We start from the raw sequence: 22,157 nt of genomic DNA, 5'->3' as shown, positions 1-22,157 counted from the left end.
CATACTCTAACCTAATTCTAAACAGCATCTATGTCTCATAGTGAGACTTGAACCCATAACCTCTAGGCTAAAGGCCTTTTGGCAGCGAAGAATGCTTAGACACATTAGAAGCGGTCAATTAATAACAAGATAGACAATGCTTAGACACATTAGAAGCGGTCAATTAATAACAAGATAGACAGGAAGATTTTTCCTGAGAGCAATGAATTTGATTTCTTGCTTAAAAAAAAGTTTAGCAAAAAAAACTACAACACGGAGGCCCTTCCTTTTAGAGTTAGTGATATACTTTTCATGCGTATGTGATCGAGCTTTAACGCTTTAAATCGTCCTCTCGCCTAATATCAAATGTGCATTTTTTGAAAATCGCTTACTTAACAAACCGGTTTCATTTATATATCAAATTTTAAACAAACTAGTTGGGGTTGTGCTCCTCTAGTTAGATCTTGTGTTTGGTAAATGAAAGTTATAAGCAACCTATACCCGATTAGAAATGGGCCTTTGTAAATGGTTATATGATTGGACCTTCGTAAGTGATTACAAAAACGACAAAACTTACTAATCCACAAAAATCAAAAGAAAAATAATCACCATGGCTTTAGGGTCACAACCCAACCTTCTTAATTGGGTATGCATTATCGATTTAGAGGTAAATAAAATCGGTCTTAGTTTGGTACCATATGGTTTGGTCTTTTTTTGGTATCGGGTGAACTAGTGTTAAATAGGATCAATGTCGGGAGATATTTTTGGGTCCAATTTTGGTATGGTACTCTTTGTGATCGTCGAACTGGTTTCGATCTTTTTTCAGTTGGGTTTCCATATTTTGTTGGCTGATCGTTTTGTACGGTCTTGTTGTTTAACATTAATATAAAACACTTTAATAATAAAACAAACTTAGAAATTGTTTTATAAGATTACATAAATTTTAAAACATAAACCTATCATTAAGAATACATAGCTTGAGGGAAATTCTAATAATTGTAGTTTTGTCGATATATGTGTAATATTGGTTGGTGGTAGCGTTGAATGAGGCATTATGGTATACTCATAACGAGCATGTTCGTGGTCTATGTGGCAACGAACAAAAAATGTGAGCACCACCCCCATACTCTTAGTGGTGACTAGTGGTGGAAAAATTCGTGGTCAAATGTGATGAGGAAAACGGACAACAAAATCCAATAAAAATTTTTCTCTCTCCATGTCTCTCTATCTCTCTCTACCTCTCTCTACATTTTAATTAATTAAAATATATATATTTTTAATTTAAAAATAAACAAATAAGAAGAATATAGTTGTGGGTATCTCATAGGTTTAGTAGTTGAATGTGGTGATGAGGTGACACCCACCACTATAGTCGTTAGTGGTGAGTATAACGGATGACCTGATTACTTGTGTTGAAAAAAATTTATTCTGGAGTATCAACAATAAAGTATTTGTCGTTTTCTTCAACATTGGTGTTAATATATGATGACGGATCATTGTATTACGTCTTTTAAAATATTTTTGTTCAATGTTGGTTAAGTATTCTACAAGATGTGTGTTAGTGTTGTCAAATCGAGCAATATTATCATTTTTATGTGTGACATGACATGACACGACACGATAATTTTTAGGTAACACAATGTCGTGTTTTTTTACTCACGGAAACAACCCAATTGAAACACGAAAAAAATTACATAAAAATAATCATTAGCTTATTTAATTCATATTTAATCATACAAAACATGAAAAACACATGTTAGTATTGTGTTAATTTTGTGTTGAAATTTAAACACAAACACGACATCATATTTTTTACATTAAACACGAACAAAAATTCATATTTCAATTTTGTCAAAATTTCGTTTCGTGTCGTATCATCACTTCACACCCCATATCCATGTAGGTTTATGCTTTGTTAAAAATTATATATATATATATATATATATATATATATATATATATATATATATATATATATATATATATATATATATATATATATATATATATATATATATATATAAAGTTCAAAATTATAAAAAATATGGAAATTAAATGTGTTTTGTTATTTATTATGTTAAAGGGTGAGTTATGTAATATTGACAAGTATCAGTTAAAGTTCCAAGGGGTATGTGTGTTATTTTGAAAAGTAAAGGGATTACGGTTCATGCTTGTCAAAGTTTTTCAAACACGCCTTTACCGGGTTAGGGATCGTTTGATAGTTGTTGACTGAGTAAGATCTGACTGAGTCAGAGTCTGACTGGGTCTGAAGTCTGACTGAATCTATATCTGATTGAAACCATGTTGTTTGATTATGGCCTGACTAGTCGTGCTGACTGTTGAAAATGACAATTTTACCCTTATGTTCTATTTTTTCGTGGTATGACAAAAGAACCAAAAACACACAAATACTAACAGATGTCTAATATTAAGGGGGCATTTTAGAACTCCAATTGAGATGACAAAAACAAACCTAAAAAGAGACACTGAGAAACCCAAAAATGATTTCAACATGCACCTCATGGGCTCATGGCTGTAACTTAATTCATAGATCAAGACCTTTAAAAGAAAGAAAACTCCATAAACCATTATTTAGCTTGTTCGCTATTTTTTTGACTTCATCCATATACTTCATAATGGTTTTTTAATGCAATTCAATTAAAACAACAAACAAATGGCCTTTTAATGCAATTCAATTAAAAGAACATACTAATAGTTTTAATAATCTATAATCCATCTTGCTAGCCAGCCTTAAGAAATCGGGAACATAATCAACAACAACCATTTTGAAACATGCTTAAATATCATATGGCAAAGGTTTAGAATAGGGATGAGCATATGGACCGGGGAACCGGCCGAAACCGGTACCGGAACCGGAACCGGCACCGGAACCCGATGGAACCGGTCGGGCCGGGACCGGGACGTTATTTTTGTGGATTTTTGGAACCGGGAACCGGTAAGAACCGGAACCGGTAGAACCGGAAAAAACCGGTAGAACCGGCAAAAACCGGTACCTTATGATGCTATTTTTCAAGGAGCGGTTCCAACATTTGAAGACACGACAAGAACCGGTAGGAACCGGGAACCTGTAGAACCGGAACCGGTAGAACCGCCGGGCCGGTTCGGTTCTTGATTTTGGCCGAAGCCGGTTCCCCGGTTCGGTCCGATTCGGGCCGGTTCCGGCCGGTTCGGTCCTTTTGCTCATCCCTAGTTTAGAAGATATCTAACAATCAAGTAATTTGATATCCTTGTTATCCATACAACAAAATTACATAAATGAAACCCTCAAAACATATAAATACATCTGGAAGGAAATATCTAAACCAAAAGAATAACCAGATGAGAAATTTTGTTGAAATCCTCTTGCATAACTGCCTGGCCTTACATACTATACATACTATGTAAATACATCATAATCAAATCTCATCTCAACTCCATTCTTGATTTCATACAAACAATCTGATATAAACGCATGGTTTGATTTCATATAGATACAAATCATATCATCAACTGACTTCAGGAAAAAAAACAACAACAACAACAACAACAACAAAAAAAAAAACAAATACGTACCTGTTGTTGTGGAGGTCGACACTGCCAGAGGCTGAGAAGGCATCAAAGTCGCCTGAGGAAGCTGTTGATTTCAAGTTGTGTGGACGAGGAGTGGTGGAAAGGAAGAAGCGATGTCGACTGTTGAGTAGAGGCGTGCGTTTTTTAGTGTTTTCTTTTAGGAAGCAAGGGCACAAAGGGAACGATGGCTTTTCTTTTTGGGTCAGCAACAATTTTCAATTGGACCGAGTCAGTAGATTGGTCAGCTATTGCTGACCGAGTCAGCCAATTTGGGGCTCTACCAAACAGCCTGATCGAACCGAGTCAGCTGAAACTTGCTGACCGGACCCAGTCAGCTCATTATCAAACAACCCCTTAGATTCATTGGGTTTGGTCATGGTTTACACCATACTAGAATCGGTATTCGGTTAGGCGTATATATATTGAAGATTGCAAGGCAAAGGAGGCATAATTCAACTTATTTTGTTCTTGTTTGTCTCTCTGATACTCTTTCATCCTCTTGTTTGTATTTAGGGTTTTTAGGGTTTCATATGTTGAGTTCCTGAGTTTGTAATTCTACTATTGTTCTTGTTTTCAATTGTAATCATAATTATTCGACTGTAAGTGTGATTGTAGTAAGGTTTCTTATGCAAGTTTATGAAAACCAACTGGTTCTTAAAGTAATAAAAAGCGAATACAAAAGTACATGCTTTTATATCGAATGGTGTTTTTGGCAAAATTAAAGTGAGCGGCATGATGACTACTGCCTTTTTCTTCCGGACATTATAAGTATACAACTAATCTTCGTATTAAAATGAGAGAATACAAGAGAAGATATTGAGATGAAAAAAATGTAACATCTTAATTTTTCATGTATTCTCTTCTGCCCCTTGGTTTGTGATTTGTTTACAAAATTGGTCCCCAATGACATTTTCATAATTTCAGCCATGCATGAGTACGTTGGGCGTACGTAGCCATGGTGTAAACCCTAATTTTTACGATTTTGACCCTTTTTAAACATATGTATGGCATCACACTCCTTAACTCCAACCTCCTTCCTCATTTTGAAACCCTAAAATGTGTAAGTGCCTTGCGAAGCTTGAAGAGCCTTTTGGTGCCATTTTGGAGCTTTTGGAGAAGAAGGGGGAACCTTGAGGTTGTGGTGCTTCACTTAAGGCTTTGGATCCAACATCTACATTCCTTTGTGCATCTTCTAGAGGTATAAAGCTCCAACCTTGATGAGCATTTCTTTTAGATCTAGTTTTAGCTTAAAGTTGGTCCTTTTTGTCCCAAATCTTAATCTTGGTCACGGTCTATGTTGTCTTAATTGGTCAAGAAGCTAGGGTTTTTGTTATTAATGTCTTAATAGCCTTGCAAAACCATAAAGTTGGAAACTTTATGGTTAAGATCACCTTTTAGGGTCTGGATCTGGATTTCGGGTGAACATGCTTAAGGATTAAGCACTTAAAGGGTTAAGATGGTTGGCAGTCGCGTACGCTGCGCATACCAAAGGGTACGTTGTACGTATGTGGTTAACCCCTCGTTTTTTTGGTTAAACGCTTGGTACGCCCCACGTACCTGTTGTGTACGCCCAACATATTTACTGAGTCATCTCGGTTGACTTAGTTGACTTTAATCTGGATTTTGACTAGGGTTTGACTTAGGGGTATTTTAGGTATTTCGATATGTATGTTGAGATTGTTGTCACTGAATTCTTTAAGGTGACTAGTAGAGTGATCTTGGAGCAGCATGCTATTCAGTTTCTCATCTGTCTGTGTGGTGAGTCTCCTTACTGTAACCATAGGTTGAAGACACCAATGTCGGCCATTACTTTGTTGTGTATAATGCTAGTTGTCTTTGTGATACTTGCATGAAAGACCAAGATCTGGCCCCTAGCAATTGTATGAAAGACCAGGATCTGGCCCCTGGCACTTGTATGAAGACCAAGAGTTGGCCTTCGACATTGCAAGGAAAGGCCATGATTTGACCCATGACGAGAAATGATTGTAAGACTATGATATGGCTCATAACATTCACTTTCTTATGTATGGTATGTGGTGTTTTGGGGAACTCACTAATATTTATGCTTACAATTATGTTTATGGTTTCACGTAGTTATGGTTCGAAAGGGAAGAGCCCGGCGTGATGACACAACATCATCCCCTCATGATTTTCGCATTCTGAATAATTATACTATGATGTTTTGAATATTATAACTTAGTGTTTGATTTTGATCAACTGATGAATGAAACTATAAACTTTAAAATGAAAATTTTTATTACTGTTTTGGAGACGTTACAAAAAATGGTTTGAAAGAGAGAATATTTGAGATAAAAAGTTATACAGCTACGTAGCATCAACTAACCATTATGTTACTATCAAGAGCGGTCTAGGTTGAAAAGTAATCATTATGTAGTTGTTGGGAGAAAAATTAGCCATGAGTCCAAGATTGATACCGATATCAGTTTTTCATAGACCGATTTAAGATCGTCTCGAAACCGATATGAGGTCATCTTGAAAGTGATTGAAGTCCAAAATGTTGGAGCGAACACAAACTGATCAATCTAGACCGGACCACTGCTCAGTCTTAAACCAGTTCAGTTAGTTCGTTAAACAGTTTGGACTTCAAAAAACCATAACCAACCAAAATCAGTCAGGCCTTCCAACTTCCATAACTGTATTGGGCCCTGTTTGACCAGGCCTCTTTAGCCACTTTCAGGCTGCCGCAGACCCTTTGATGTTCCTACCTCCAGAGTAGACTCATATATATAGTCAATAGAAGATAACTAGATAAGCCCAGTATCCAAATGTCACCCACCACCACCCAAACCCAATACAATAAATAGCGTTTTTGTTCCATAAAATGGTAAATGCATATCTTTCTAGGTAATCATGGTAATCCCATAGGTGGATCGAGCTTTATCAAGTAGTTTCAGTTTAATCTAGTTCACAACTTTATGGAGGTCCGACATAGAGAATAACTTGTTGCAAGAGTTCTTCCGTCAAGATCGAATCAAGGCTGTTGAATTGAATATAATTGTTATAGATACAATCAAATTATTTAAAAATACAACACGAGGAGCTTTTTTTCATTAGATAATATAAAGCTTAAACCCCAACAGAAAATCACGATAACTATAATCCCTTAGTAAATAGAAACACACAACTAGACTAATATACATCCGTTGTGAAGCCAACAAGCCTTGATTCCCATCACCAATTCATCTTCCTTGAATCAAAATTTTGGACCAGCACCAACAATCTCCTGAGTCAGCTTATCATCCTTCCCAATTTTATGGTTCAGAAACACCTCAAAATTGTTCTTGAACAACCCACCCAACTTCAACAGTGTCTCCTTATATGCCTTCTTGTCCGACCACTGCATTATCAATTTTCCATATATCAAAATAAACATTAAAAACTTAAAATTAATTTTATAAAATCAGCCAAAAGCCTTACAGTGTTCACTGGATCAAGAATCTCCGAAGGCACACCCTCCACCTCAGTTGGGATCTCCAACCCAAACACTTCGGTTTTCTTGTAATTAGCATTCAGAAGTTTCCCAGAATGAATCGCATCAATGATCTTCCGAGTGTACGCCAATTTCATTCGACTACCAGAACCATAGCTACAAAAATATATAGGGACTCAAAATACGTATCTTTGAAACCATTTTTCCCAACAAAACAAGATGTGTTTATAACTTTATATATTATATAATACCTGCCACCTGACCAACCGGTGTTAACAAGCCACCCAGTAGCACCATGTTTCTCCATTTTTGAAGCGAGCATTGCTGCATATTTAGTGGGATGTAACATAATAAATGCTGCACCAAAGCAGGCTGAAAATGTCGCACGTGGCTCCTTTACACCCTCCTCAGTCCCAGCCACCTTCATAAATTTAAAACAAAAATCATCTAACTTTTTTACATTAAATAAAAATGACTTAATATTACCCAAAAAAAAAAAAAAAAAGAATTATACCAGTGCTGTATAGCCACTGATGAAGTGATACATAGTCTGAGCAAGGTTAAGCTTGCTCACTGGAGGGAGTACACCAAATGCATCACATGCCAGCAGAATAACATTCTTAGGGTGTGGACCAACACAGGGGATTTTAGCATTTGGGATGTACTCGATCGGGTATGCCGCACGTGTGTTTTCTGCATTACAAGGAAAAATTGAAAAGGTTATAAGAAATCAGTTTTTATATAAAAACTGGACCAAACTTGCGATTTTAGTAAAGTATAGGGACCAAATTTGGATTAGATTATATAAAACTTATACCTGTGACAGATTTGTCTAGATAATCCACCTCTCTAGTATGTTCATCAAATACAACATTTTCCAGCACTGAAATTACAAAGAAGGTAATAATTAATTTTACTACATGTAGTTAATAAATTCAAAAAAAAAATATAAGTGAATCATACCGGTTCCAAATTTAATAGCGTTCCATATATCCGGTTCTTTTTCCCTAGAGAGATCGATACATTTAGCATAACAACCACCTTCGATATTCGATACACCTTTATCACTCCAGCAATGTTCATCGTCTCCAATTAAATATCGATTATGATCAGTAGACAAAGTTGTCTTTCCGGTACCTATTTCAAAAGTAATAAAATAAATAAGATACAAAATTGTTTATCAAAAAATAGTCGATAGTCATCCTGCTTAAAAATTAAAATTAAAATGATTTATGATAATGCCACGTAGTAGGTATGTAATGAGAGGGATTAATGATGTGACACGTGTGGGACGATTAATGATCCTCACCGTTGGATGACGATGAGGATTGGGGGCTTACCTGACAAACCAAAGAAGAGGGCAACATCGCCATTTTTGCCCATATTGCAACCAGAATGAAGGGAGAGGATTTGGCGTTTAGGCATGAGATAATGCATGACACCGAAAAGACCTTTCTTCATTTCCCCAGCGTATTGTGTGCCTAGAATTACCATTTCTCGTCTACCGAGATTTAAATCTATGCTAGTGGATGATGTCATGTAGTGTGTGTAACGATTACAAGGAAACTGTCCAGCATTGTAAATAGTGAAGTCCGGAGTACCGAAATTCTCCAGCTCTTCGGCTGTGGGTCGGATGCACCTGCAACCTACCCAGTTATCCACTCGTCGTGTACTCTTACACACATTTATTTTTTATTATCTTAATCTATTTTTTTACCTTTTTCATTTTAGAATTTAATCATGACACCTTAATTGAAAATATAAAGAACTTATCTGGAGTGGAGGGAGGGTTGGATTTTCAGTATCTATCTGGGAATCACAAATAGAAACACACAAAATGTATTTGTTGTTATTTTATTATTTGCTTACATGTTGTGCATGAACAAAGAGTGGTAAGCTCTAGCGGATACGATTCGGACTTTGATTCGGTTTTCTGGATCCCAGTTCAAGAATTGATCATTCACAAATACCTAAAAGTTTTAGTAGGTGTACAGTTAATTTCAAATCTATATGATTATTTTGTAACATTACATAGAACAATAAAATAACCAAAATACGATATGGATAAACGACAAAAGTCACCTCTTTCGAGGCTAAGAGATGAGATCAGTAACCAGTTTTGAATAATAGAAAAGAGACAAGAAAGATTCATCTATCCTTTATCTTCACATATCTTGCCCATCATTTTTTCCTTCATTGATTATATATCTCTTTATAATAGTGGGACCTCTATATTATCTCTGTCTTTCTTTTACTTTATAGTTCCTAGGTTGATATTGCTTTTGTTTCAGATTTACAAGTCTAAACTAAAGACTTTATGGTGAGATTAGTCACGTTATAGTCAAAATACCGATAAAAAAAAATCAAATTTCAATTAATTGAGAAAAATAACCAAAGAAAATATATGTAATACCTTGTCCAATGAATTCAAGTAATCGACAGCTCTTTCTCTGTTGACCAAGAAGGTGTGCTCATCCATCTCGATATTCGGGGAACCCCTGCACACATTTCAAAACCGATTTATGATCAACATGACGAATCCAGATCAGTATTCAGTAGTGCGAGAAACTATTGATGACATCAGCAACTAAATTTGGAGGGATTGGAAACGTACTTGCCCCACCACAGCTCATCTTCGGTGGTGTCATCCCTAACCACACGCTTATCCTTCGGAGAGCGACCAGTTTTCGCACCAGACAATGTCGCCAATGCGCCACTCGATGTTATGAACGATCCTTTTTCGTAGTGGATCGCCTGCTCATATAGCTCTGCATATCAAAATATTAGCGATTATTGCCATTGATGCAATGTTTGGAAGGTGTTATTGAAGTGTAAAATGGAAATAAATTACCTGCGGGGGAGAGATTGTAGAGGACATGGGTGAATTTGAGAGAGCTGTCACTAGCAGAGAATGTTGGGGCAAAGTGGTGGTCAGGGGCGTGTGAAACCCTAGGGGTCTCTGACTGTCGGGCCGGATCTCCTCTTACCAACTTGGGTCCGGTTTCTCTTGTCAGTGACGCCAACGATGCACTGTAAAAAAAATAATAAGTAATAATTTAGATTATTGAACATTTAAAATACAGTTTCAATAATTAGATATTGTGAAATTGAATGTTTGAATTTGATAGCAATTTAATGGCTGAATATGTTTGCGTTTCGAAAAAGAGATTCCAAACTATCTTTCACGTGACCATTGAAGAATTACCGATACTAATAATAGAATAAAAATTATTTATTGAAGAAAAAAATATTGAGAAAGGTAACGTTTCAATATACAAAATGTTCTTCGTGCAAAAATAAACAAAGATGTTTGTATAGGATTTAGATTAAAATGCTATTTTATTAAGGATAGCCAAAATTGTACACACGGGCATGAATCACATTTTCATAATAGTCTATAAAAACTTATGGTATGTTTAATAATGACAGGTCAAATTAGTCAATTCAATGATTGAAACATACACAAAAATATCATTCACAAATCTCACGCGAGTCTACACAAGCATAGATATATGCACACGTTAATGCATATGTACAAATTAAAAAAGTTAGTACACACGTAACAAATGTTTTTATTACTATGTATGAATTAGTTTTGTGTTTTTTTAAAGTTAATAGATGAATCCAAATAATACGTGGATACACGTGCATAACTGCATATAATGTATCGATGAAAAGTTAAACAAAGGTGTGCATGCTTAATTAAGTATGACCTTCTAATTGTTATAAAAGAAAAAAAAAAAGTTGTCATCAGATCTAATATTACACAAAGAAAAATCATCGTTTTATGATCAATTCTTGAAAACAGAATTTATTCTCATAAAGAATAAATCAGAAGTTTAGCGTTGTGCCATGTAAACTAGCATCGGATTCTTGGCATAGCGTCTTGGAAGCCATATCGGAAGATAGCCAAGTTTTTACCATTGAGATAACGTGAAGAATGATATTTAAAACTTGATTTCATCTACAAAGTTATAGGATAAATTCATATTCATAATAATAATTAGAAAAAATACTAGCAAACTTCTTATTTTTTCTATAAGATCATAATTATTATTGGAGTCATATTTTCAGGTAAATGTCCTATGTTTATTAAATTTATAGAGACTTTAAGAGATAATGATCTGACAAAGTTACTGAACGTAATTTTACCACCAACCAATAACTGGGGTCCACTCTAACACAATCAACAGAATCCAATTTTGGTTATTTAAATAATTGTTAATTAATTTATCAAATAAAATGTACGTTGCGAACACGTGTCGATGATCGATATACCTGATGGACTGCAGTTGCTGTTTATGGCGTTCCTCCTCCGTCAAATTAGCAAAAGCACCTTGAACACCGTCGAGCGGCGTTGTCGGTGCCGACTTCTTCCGCTGAAGAGAGTGCAGCTCATCGATCGTCTGCGCCTTCACCGTCGGCGCAGTGTCATCGTGACAAATCGCGTTCTGTCTCTTCTGCGTTTGTATCTTCGGCAGTCCGTTCCTACCACCGCTACCTTTTCCGGTGGCTACGCTCCCATTTCCATTTCCGTTCGACGCCATCTCGATCGATCGATCTCTTGCTGGATTAGTACTTCCTTCACATTCATAGTTAAAATCAATCAATCATCAATTCTAGCTTCATCATTCATCAAAACCTAAAAATTATTACAAAGGAGAGACAGATACGGGATAACTCACCGGAAATAATGAACAACTAGAACTCAATTGAGGAGAAAATTTCGAATGCTTCGATCATGAAACAGATGTAATATGAATTATGGTGGAATAGAGTTGAGAAGGTGGTGAGAAGTGAATGCAGTATAGGGGTCCTATTTAAAGGGTTTTGAGTGGGACCTACATGCTTGTTAACTAGAGTTTTAACCAGGGTTGGGTATTTGTAACCATAGTTAAGTTTTATCCCAGGAATTCATGCATCCTTCTTATACGTCTCGGTGGGGTGCGTGTACCATACATAAATGCATTTGCAATTTTGCATGGGAATAAAGTGAATTGAAGTTCATTTTCAGTTCCGTTCATGACGTGAAAATTGAAATACCTTTTATAATTTTCCTTTGACGTAGATAACATACCAATTATAAAAGCCATGAGAACCAAATATTTTTTAGGCCATCTGCAATTTGACAACTTTAGGTCATGATAAAATTAATAAATTGTAAAAAAATGGGAGTTTTTTAGTGTACAACCATATTGTCAAAACATCATCACCGTTTAAAATTGATTAAAAAGATAGAACAATCTTAAAGGGTTATGCTTGACAAATCAAAATGCTTTTAAAAAAAAAAGTAAAATGATTGGAATAGACAAGTTAAATTATCGAAACCATTTCTATATATAATGTTGTTGAAAGTGTTTATGTTTAAGAATTCTTAATATCATCAATGTCTAAGGGTTTTGTATGATATATCACAAGGGGCCATTAGAAAAAGATTAATTATGATAGGGATTGAACAAGTTAAATTAAGGAAACCAAATCTCTTACATTATGTAAATAATTACATAATGGTTACTATAATGGTTGCTCGTAAAGTTGAGGAAGTCCTTACCTCCCAACTCATTCAATCTATTGTCATATCAGTTTTTCTTTATTCTTTTTTTTTTTTTTCATTTTTCCTAACATACAACACATGGAAACCATATCATTCCCAACCCATTCAGTTTTTAATTTTAAAATAAACATAAACTAATAAAAATCATGTAAAACTTATTTACAAAATACTAAAAACCTACAAAACTAATTTAAAAACATACAAAATTATTTTGGTACAAGAACAATCAATTAAACATACAAAATTACTAGAGACAACCAAATCATTTGTCAAAGATTTAGGAGATTGAAACTCAGATGCTATAAAATAATGAAATAAGGACAATTAATTAAAAATATATTTAGACCAAAACAAAAGAAGTTTGCAATGTAATGATCTAATTCTAATCTTATATCTCGAGCTCAATAGAATTTTGATAAATTACTAATTTTATTTTATTAAGCTCAATATTCAGCCCAAGTGTATAACCCTAGAAAGTTTAGGGCATTACAAAAACACTTATACAAAAACACTTATGAGTAATACGTTTTGAGTTCCCAAAATCAATAGCAACAGTCTTCTCCTCCTCCAAGCAAGTTAGGATTTTCCTCCAAGAGGATCCACCACTTGATTCAATGTAAGAAGAGAAGAGAAAGAGACGGTTTCACCAACCCGTTGCAAGCGATTAAAGGCTCCAACCCGCTGGAACCGCCAATCAAGGATTTATAACCCGACAGTACTATCGGTACCGCAACAACTCATTCCTAACCCGATCGTCGACTCCGTTATCCCTAATGATTACTGATCACATTAAAAAAACTTGGAATTGCATGGTAAATGGATTGAAACACTTGACCAACAGCAGTGCCTAACAACTACTAGTGGGTTGGGTTTAAAAAAGTGTTAGTTGTAAGAATTGAATTTTGGTCTTTGTGATAAAATCACAACGCCAATACTATTTGAAATGTAATTGCATTTTATGATATTACGAAAACACCTATACATAGATTTCAAGACTATGGCTCTTATGGGTCATGTGTTGTTGCTCGCCCCACACATGCCTAAGTCAGCCCTGAATAAAGCCATGGGGCATGTGGTGGCCATCACATTGAGCCTACATAGTTCTGGTGGGTCATCATGAACATCACCCCCTCCCTAATATCATTGCATAATAGGGCCTTCATTGTGAAAACATATTACATCCTACAACATCTTTTTCTTTTTACTTTTTCTTTTTACTTTTTCTTCTTTACTTATACAGTCTAATAGCCTTGAACATATAAAATAGGAGGTCGTTAAGTAACCACTTCGTATGTGAAAAAGGAAATGAAAGGAGAATGATGTGAGTGGTGTGATACTAGGGTGACGTGGAAAAATAAGAGAAGGTGAGAACTCACACCTTGTATCCTAATAAAGACATGAGATTGTAAAAGTTAATTATATCAATTACTATCAATTATGTGGATATTGATTTGTATTTTATATTATAACTTTTAAACATTTTATTTGATTATGAAAATGAGCGAAAGTATCATTTTTATCAACATGTTAATCTTATACTTTACAACAATTATATTGGGTATAAGTAGGTCTTCAAGATGAATACCGATATAGACAAAATTTTACACACCTTCAAGGTTCATGTCATCGTGAAAGGTTTCATATTGTAGATTATTAGAAAACCTTTTTCTTCAACTTTAAGCATAAAAACTATCAGGATTCTTATTGCCACAAATACAAAATATGATTATGAAGATAGGTCAAATAGATGTCAAAAATGTTTTCTTGAATTGTCACCTAATCGAAAACATATTTATGGTGTAACCAGAAAAGGTTTTGTGAATCAAAAAGTATCCTAAAAGAATATACACGCTTCAATTTTCTTTTTAAGGATCAAAACAAACATCAAGGAGCTAAAATCTTCAATTTTATGATAAATCAACGATTTTGGTTTTGCTCAGGACCAAGATGGTCCTTGTGTTTACTGATATTGTCATATTTATACACATTTTTAGGCATTATTTTAATACATCTTATCTATATTCCGCTAAAGTGCAAAGATATTTGGCACTTATTAAGTTAAATTTTATTTTGCAGCCAAAAAAGACATTCTTGAAGAAAAATGATTGAATCAGACAAAAGTTGGATATCTGGATGATTGGAGCTGAAGCTAGGAGCATAAAGGATAGAAGAATATGCAAAACAAATCCATGGATGTAACACTTGCATATTTGGGCTAGTCAGTTGAGATATATTAAGTGTTAAAAATAACTTTTTGATAGAAGATTGTTTGTAACGACCCAAAAGTTATAAAGTAAAAAAATTATTTTTAGTTTAACCAGAAACACCAATCATCTTTCTCTAAACATTTAAAAGTGTATCATAATAAACAGTTATCAGAGTACATTACCAAAATCATCAAGTTGCAAAAAGATGGGTGGATGCGCTACGATCTAGTTGGGCCCTTCCTTTTCGAACCGGAAGTACCTGAAACCATAACCATAAAAATCATAAGCACAACGCTTAGTGATTTCCCCAAATACCACATATTGGGCCCAACCCACCATAATAGGCGTAGCCCTCATACAATGTGTAACATCCCGACTCCCATGTATAATTTTCGAAAGCTTTATATTCATTTTATTGGGGAGAACTCAACGAGTTTGAGGCCCCAACTCGTCATGCCTAACCTAGTCAGACCGCGTGATTTATGACTCCTACTCGACGAGTCGGAGGACCTCGACTCGACGAGTAGAGGTTGTGTATTGAAACCCTAATTTTTAGGGTTTGCACCTTATTTAAAGGACCTTAAGTCCTTTCCTCTAGTCACCTTACCACCTTTTGACGGCCAGAAGAAACCCTAATCGATCTAAACCCTATTATTGAGTGTGTGAGAGGCTAAAGTGTGTTTTTGGTGCATTTGTTGAAGAAGTGTAACATCCTGTTTTGGATCGTCTGAGATTAGGGTTTGTGGGCTGCAACCCAGGTATGAGGAAGTCTCGAGGTTGCGACGAGTTGCTAGAAGCGTAAGGCATCTCAACACTTTTATGTGGGTATGAGGTTCGTTAGAATCAAAGTTATATCGAGAAAGCTATTGAAGTTTGAAGTTTTGGCAGGATAAGTCCCTCATTTGAGACAGGTGGCAACTAAGTACGTTGGGTGTACGTGTGTGTACGCTTAGCGTACTCATGTGCGTGACTTTTAAGCGGAGCCACCTAGTACGCTGGGCGTACTAGGCTCAGAATGAGAAACCCTAATTGAGGGGTGTCCCTATATAAAGAATGAGATGGCCTCATTCCTGGCTACCATCCTCAGTCAATAAACCTTCTTAAACCCTAATCCTCGTTCTTGAGCCTATGTGTGTCCATTTGAGAGCCTTAAAGTGATTTTGTGTGTTCTTGGAGTAAAGAAGGAGTTTTGGATAAGAATGAGAGAGAATTCCAGGGCTTGGATTTGAGCATATCTGAGTTTGGGAGCTTCACCAAGAGGTATAAAGCTCCAAGCTTTCCCACTCTTTTGTTTTGTGCATCATAATAGAGTATTTTAGGGTTTTTGTCCCAAAAGGTGGAGACTTTATGAGATATTGAGCTCCAGAGACTATGATCAAACCCTTTGAGTGTAGTTAGTGGTGTAAAGTAATAAAAATCCAATCTTGGAGGTTGGAATCAAGCCATGTATGAGTTATGAGCTTTTTGAGATAAGAGAGTGAGTGTTTTGGGTATTTGTGACCATATCAGCCATGCAACGGCTTAAAGTCACTGACTTTATGGAGTAAGAGCTATTAGGGAATCTAGATCTGTGATTTGAGTCAAGGTGTTAACTGATTAAGACCAAATGAGTAGAAAGAGTGAATCTGGGGAGTACGCTGAGCAGAATTCCTGTACACCCTGCGTACTGTCCTAGTGTCCCCAATGGCCAATCTGGATTCGTGAGTACGCTGAGCGTACCAAGGGAGGTACGCCCCATGTAACCTCACTGTGGACTTTTGGGCTAACTCTCATTTTGGACCTTGAGTGTTGGGCTTGGAGTTTGGGCTTGTTGCAATCGAGTTTTGGACCTGAGGAGTATATATATATATATATATATATATATATATATATATATATATATATATATATATGTGTGTGTGTGTGTGTGTGTGTGCGCGCGTGCTTTGGGCCCTTGGGTTGGGCTTTCCATTAGATTTGAGAGTTTGCCTCGGGAGAGCCCATTTATTATTGGGCCTTAGTGGGCCCAATGGGTTTTAGGTTATTGATGGGCTGGTTAGTGGACTACCTTTAGACCTAATGAGTGAGAGTTTGGACTTAGTTCCTGATTGGGTTAATTCTAGGTTTGGCACAGAGCTAGTGGTCTATGCGTAGCAACAACGTTTATAGGGGTTGTTCATCATCCGAGGTGAGTATTCTCACTATACTTCACCTAGAGTGGTAATTATTATGTGACTGGAGGGACTTATGTGTTTATATTGAGTACTGTGATATCCTGCATTTTGTCTATGTGATTTATGTTGCGTATTATTTTGTGCTTACTGAGTTAGGATCGGAGGGTCCACTTGAGTTATGGGACCGGAGGGTCCAATTGAGACACATTGACCGGAGGGTCTTACTGTGTTATAGCCTTGGGTGGCTAATGAGCCGTGTGTGGTATTTTGAGGAACTCACTAAGTTTCGTGCTTACCGTGTTATGTGTTATGTGTTTCAGGTTTTCCTTAGGATCATGGGAATGCACCGGCTTGATTGTACACCATTGAAAGAGTTATGTTTTGAGGATCCTGGATTTTAATCAAACAATTATGGAGTTGCGATTTGTAAATTAAATAAATGAGATTTTTGTGAAATGTGTTATGAGAATTATGTGATTTTAAATGAAAATTTTGTTTGGAAATTTATGTTGTTACAAGAAGCTTGGAGATTTAGAAGCTTGGAACGGAAAGAAGCTTGTAGATCCGGTATCTGCATTGTCTTGGCTTGCATATGAAGATAAAGACCTTTTACCTTGGCCTTCCATTTGTTAAATCTCTTCTTATGTGAGAATATGGGCATTTTGGTGCAAAAATGGAGTCACCTTCGGACTTGAGTTTGTCGCAAGGGCATAGTTTCAGACCTGGACTCCTCTAGGCCCTTATGGACATAAAGCCTCAAGCTTTATGAAGCTTTGGCCCTCCTTCATGTCCAAAACCTTTTTCTAATGCTAGTTATGAGTGTTTTAGCTTCATGGAGCCTTGCATGCACGTAAAGTTAGCAACTTTACATGATAACAACACCCTAGGAGCCTAGATCTACAGTTTGGAGCTTTGGTTTCACGTAAAGCATCTGAATGAGAAATAGATTGGAGGACCTTAACGAGTTGCATGGTCAACTCGACGAGTCAGATGAAGATTGGTTATTTTTGGTTTCTGCATGGACTCGGCGAGTTAGTGAGATGACTCGACGAGTTAGTTGGGGTTTTCCCCATGTTTGGACACCACATGGACTCGACGACTTGTCTGGAGACTCGGCGAGTCAACTACAGTTTTCACGGGTTATCGAGTTCTGAAAGAACTCAATGAGTCAGAGGGCTACACTCGACGAGTTGGGTCAACATGGACTGTTGACCTTGGGCGTTGACTTTGACTTTGACCAAGGGTTGACTAGTTTGACTTCTGGGGGTATTTTAGTAATTTGGAAATTCATGGAAGTGGATCATTAATGGATGTAGGTAACTGAGTTTGGAGCTGTATTTGGGGAATTTGACATTATCATCCCAAGCTACTTGTGAGGTGAGTTGTCCTCGCTATACTAACAGATTCTAAGGCACTAATGTCGTCCCTTCTTTTTTATTGTTATCCTGGTTATTGCATGATGATATGCTTAATGACCTGTTAGGTCGGTATCCCATGGTATTTCAGGTAAAGACCATGAGGGGGAGACCATGACACTTGGATATCAGACCATAGGGGGATCTCATGACATTTGAGGTAAAGACCATGGGGAGAGCCAATGGCAACTATATGTATGTCTAGGGATGAACATATGGACCGGGGAACCGGCCGAAACCGGTACCGGAACCGGAACCGGCACCGTAATCGGAACCCGATGGAACCGGCCAGGCCGGGACCGGGACGTTATTTTTGTGGATTTTTGGAACCGGGAACCGGTAGGAACCGGAACCGATATAACCGGAACCGATAGAACCGGCAAAAACCGGTAGAACCGGTAAAAACCGGAACCGTATGATGCTATTTTTCGAGGACCGGTTCCAACATTTGAAGACACGACAAGAACCGGTAGGAACCGGGAACCGGTGGAACCGGAACCGGTAGAACCGTCGGGCCGGTTCGGTTCTTGATTTTGGCCGAAGCCGGTTCCCAGATCCGGTCCGGTTCGGGCCGGTTCCGGCCGGTTCGGTCCTTTTGCTCATTCCTATGTATGTCACATGATATTCTATGGTTGTATGTTATATGATATTTTGGGGAACTCACTAAGCTTTGTGGTTACGGTTTTCAGTTTATGTTTCAGACACACCGGTTTTCAAATGGAAGAGCTCAGGATGATTACCGAGCACACGCCACATGTTTTCGCATTATGTGAATTACTCTAATTTGATGATGTTTTGTTAAATCTTGGTTATCTTAGTTTTATGGGAAATATATGTATTAATGATAATTTCATTTAAAAACAAAATAATTTATGTCATGATTCTCGGGACGTTACATTTGCCAAAAGCTCTTATCGACCTCTTTTTTCTGCGTCGTGCAGACAATGCGTAGCCGTTTGCTCTCACAGACTATTTTGTTTTTCAGAAGACCGCATACCTAAAAGATTTTTGCGTCATCTTCTTGGCGCAAACATGGACCAACATCTTCTCACTCGTGTAGAAAACCTCCCATTCCGTAAAGCTTAAGAACTCAAAATTTGGGGACCAGATTATATAACTAGACACTAGTAGCTAAAATCTTGAGAATTTGTGTCAATCACCCTTGATGGGTGTCCGTGGAGCCACGTTAAGCAATGGCATTTAGAAATACGAACAATGCTTTAAATGAGTACGAAATTTGTTAACTTTTTAATAATGGAAATTGAAAATAAGTGTAAACACTATTCATTTAACTTTGACATTTTATATCTGTGACATTTTAGTTTGCATCGCCATATAATCATTCAAGTGTTTGACTTTGAAATGGGGCAAAAGATATAAAAGGCATTATATCTTTTCTTTCTATTTTACCATTTTATTAACTTTTTTCAAGTCGGGCATCACCTTGTTGAATTTTTTTTTTTAATTTTAAATATTTCATCTAGACTACTCTAGTTATCCGGTTGTCATAGCAAGTTGTGATTCAGACTGACGTAATATTTTAAGATAGACTTGGTAATGAAGACAGTTTTGACTATGGTCCTGTCAAAACATGTAAAAATCAAGTGAAATTTTTTATTCGTTTATCCGTATACGACTGTTACATGTGTTTTTTTTTTTTTTTTTTTTTTTTGGAACTGAAACCATATATTAAAAAGCTAACTAGAAACTAACAACAAAAATACAATCAATGTGGATTTTGAAATTGCAACCATACATTTCAGTTCTTAGAAGCCTTAGCCTTTCTAACCGAAAACCAATTAAACGAAAACGAAATAATATTATCAAAAATGAATTGTTTTTGATAAGTACGATGTGACATCTCTAATTTTCAAAATCGAAAAACAAAATATTTATGCTTTCAAAAATCATAATATCTTTTATTTGCGGAAACCCCCATTATAATATAATATTTTGATTTTCTCAAAATAAATAAAACTCTAAGGATGTCATAATCGATACATAACATATATTACACACCACCTTATGTTGATTTTTAGGCAATCTCAAGTTAATTTTTCAAGTAATCTAATTGTCGAATCATTTTACTCGAATATGTTTTATTTTATATGTTTTATTTTGTTTGATTTTTCATATTTCTAATTAATCACTTTGATATATTTATACTTAATGATCCATGGTTACTTTTGGTATCCCTAAATGCTATAAATTGTAATCACTTTAGTATATATCCAAAATTATAATCTTTGTTATGTGGGGTGATTTTTGATCAAATATGTCAAATTTCATCAACTAAATGTTTGAAATAGCAATATATTTCTTACTAGTTGTGAGACCCATGTATTACATGAGTTAATTTAAAAAAAAAAAGTTAAATATAAAAGTTTAAATAGTTAAGAACTTTAAATTTATAAGAAAATAAGAAAGATAATGAAAAATTAAAATTGAAATGTTTTTTATATTTTAAATTTAAACAGTTAATTCAAATAAATAATCAAAATAAATTAATGAGCTTTAATTTTGGAAATTTAAAAATTAGAAGTTAAGTTCATTAATGAAATTAATATCTATTTATTGCTACATTTATTGTAATTGTTATATTAAAAGATTATGTGGAATTTAATAAAATAAGAAAACTCATAAAATGAAATATGGAAAGAAAAATCAAAATAACCAAAAAATGATATTTGACAAATTTAATAAGAATACGACATGTGGCAAAAAAAATTCATTTATTAGAAAGGATTTTGTTTATTACATCAGGTGCATTTTGAAGGGTTCTAGATAATGTCAAGGTAATGTGATCCTCATCCTTTATGCACATCATGACTAGTAACGATATGAAAAAAACAATTACTTATGAATAAAGCTTTCAAGGTTTATTTATTTATTTATTTTGAACCGACAAATATAAATACATATAATATACTCCTAAACTAACAACTAATCCACCTATGTCCACAATGAGACTTGAACCTTCGACCTCAATGAGTGAGGATACCACCTGGTACTGTTGGGCTAGAAACTCTTAGGTCTTTCAAGGTTTATTAGTGGTATATATTTGTACATATCAAATCTCTTTTATGTATGACATATTGACAAATCAACTTATTACAATTAACAACTTCATTTATAATTGAAAATTTTCATTCCAAAATCCGGAATGTTTTAGTATGGAATCTGTGTTCCAAAACAAATGTTTGTCTTGCCTAAGAAAACATAAAATGTTAGACATTGTTATTAATAGGGATGAAAGTGGGTCCAAACTCGGACCGGATGGATCCGGACCCGGAAAACCCGAAACCGGTTCCGGTTCAGTTCCGGGTATGGTTCCGGGTAAAGTGGGTCTAGAACATTACTTCAAGAAACTTCAAGAAACTTGAAAGCCTTCATGTTTTCTTTTTGATACACTTTCATCGCTTTCTGCAAAATCACATCATCGCTTTCTCCACTTTTCCATTGACATTTCATGTTGGTATACAAAGCATTAAACAACATTACTTCCCTGTTCATCTCCCGCCCCCCGTCATTTCGAGTACACTTGATGTTTTGAATGATAGATTCCACGGTTCATTCCTTTGTGGAACCTATGTAAAACCCAAATCCAAAAACGATCATGTTTTTCTTCTTTTCCAATCGTCACATCTTCTGAAATATCGATCCATGATTGTGTCAACACTAACACTTCTAGGGCTTCACATCCTTTAGCCCTCACCTTCTCTTTTCTTTTACTTGCTACTCGAGTGAGTTGAGTTTTTTAAACGAATTCCGGTTCAGAATCAGAAATGACTGTTCGTGGTAGTGATTGTGTTTGTTGAACAAACTCAG

At 35.7% G+C, this 22,157-nt stretch overlaps 1 protein-coding gene across 1 annotated transcript; it reads right to left on the bottom strand.

The window, feature by feature from the left end:
• Positions 1-6,522: 6,522 nt before the first annotated feature.
• Positions 6,523-11,822, bottom strand: LOC111900240 (phosphoenolpyruvate carboxykinase (ATP) 1). The gene is made up of 13 exons (XM_023896111.3): positions 11,686-11,822; positions 11,279-11,582; positions 9,852-10,030; positions 9,615-9,768; positions 9,414-9,498; positions 8,870-8,970; positions 8,341-8,639; positions 7,964-8,137; positions 7,818-7,883; positions 7,515-7,693; positions 7,252-7,421; positions 6,988-7,156; positions 6,523-6,907 (listed from the first exon to the last, which is right to left on the bottom strand). Exons 2-13 carry the CDS (start codon positions 11,545-11,547, stop codon positions 6,764-6,766), a joined length of 1,989 nt encoding a protein of 662 aa, XP_023751879.1. The 5' UTR covers positions 11,548-11,582; positions 11,686-11,822; the 3' UTR covers positions 6,523-6,763.
• Positions 11,823-22,157: the final 10,335 nt, after the last annotated feature.

This window comes from Lactuca sativa, chromosome 2 (genome assembly GCF_002870075.4).
Source record: "Lactuca sativa cultivar Salinas chromosome 2, Lsat_Salinas_v11, whole genome shotgun sequence".
NCBI classification, from domain to species: domain Eukaryota; kingdom Viridiplantae; phylum Streptophyta; class Magnoliopsida; order Asterales; family Asteraceae; genus Lactuca; species Lactuca sativa.
This window is presented reverse-complemented; position numbering and strand designations above follow the sequence as displayed.

Excerpts from the sequence above, each read along its gene's own strand:
- LOC111900240 (XM_023896111.3), bottom strand. The coding sequence starts at position 11,547 with ATGGCGTCGAACGGAAATGGAAATGGGAGCGTAGCCACCGGAAAAGGT. Across the intron at positions 9,769-9,851 it reads CTACAATCTCTCCCCCGCAG|AGCTATATGAGCAGGCGATC; the intron begins GTAATTTATTTC and ends TTTGATATGCAG. Across the intron at positions 7,422-7,514 it reads TCAGTGGCTATACAGCACTG|GTGGCTGGGACTGAGGAGGG; the intron begins GTATAATTCTTT and ends AAATTTATGAAG.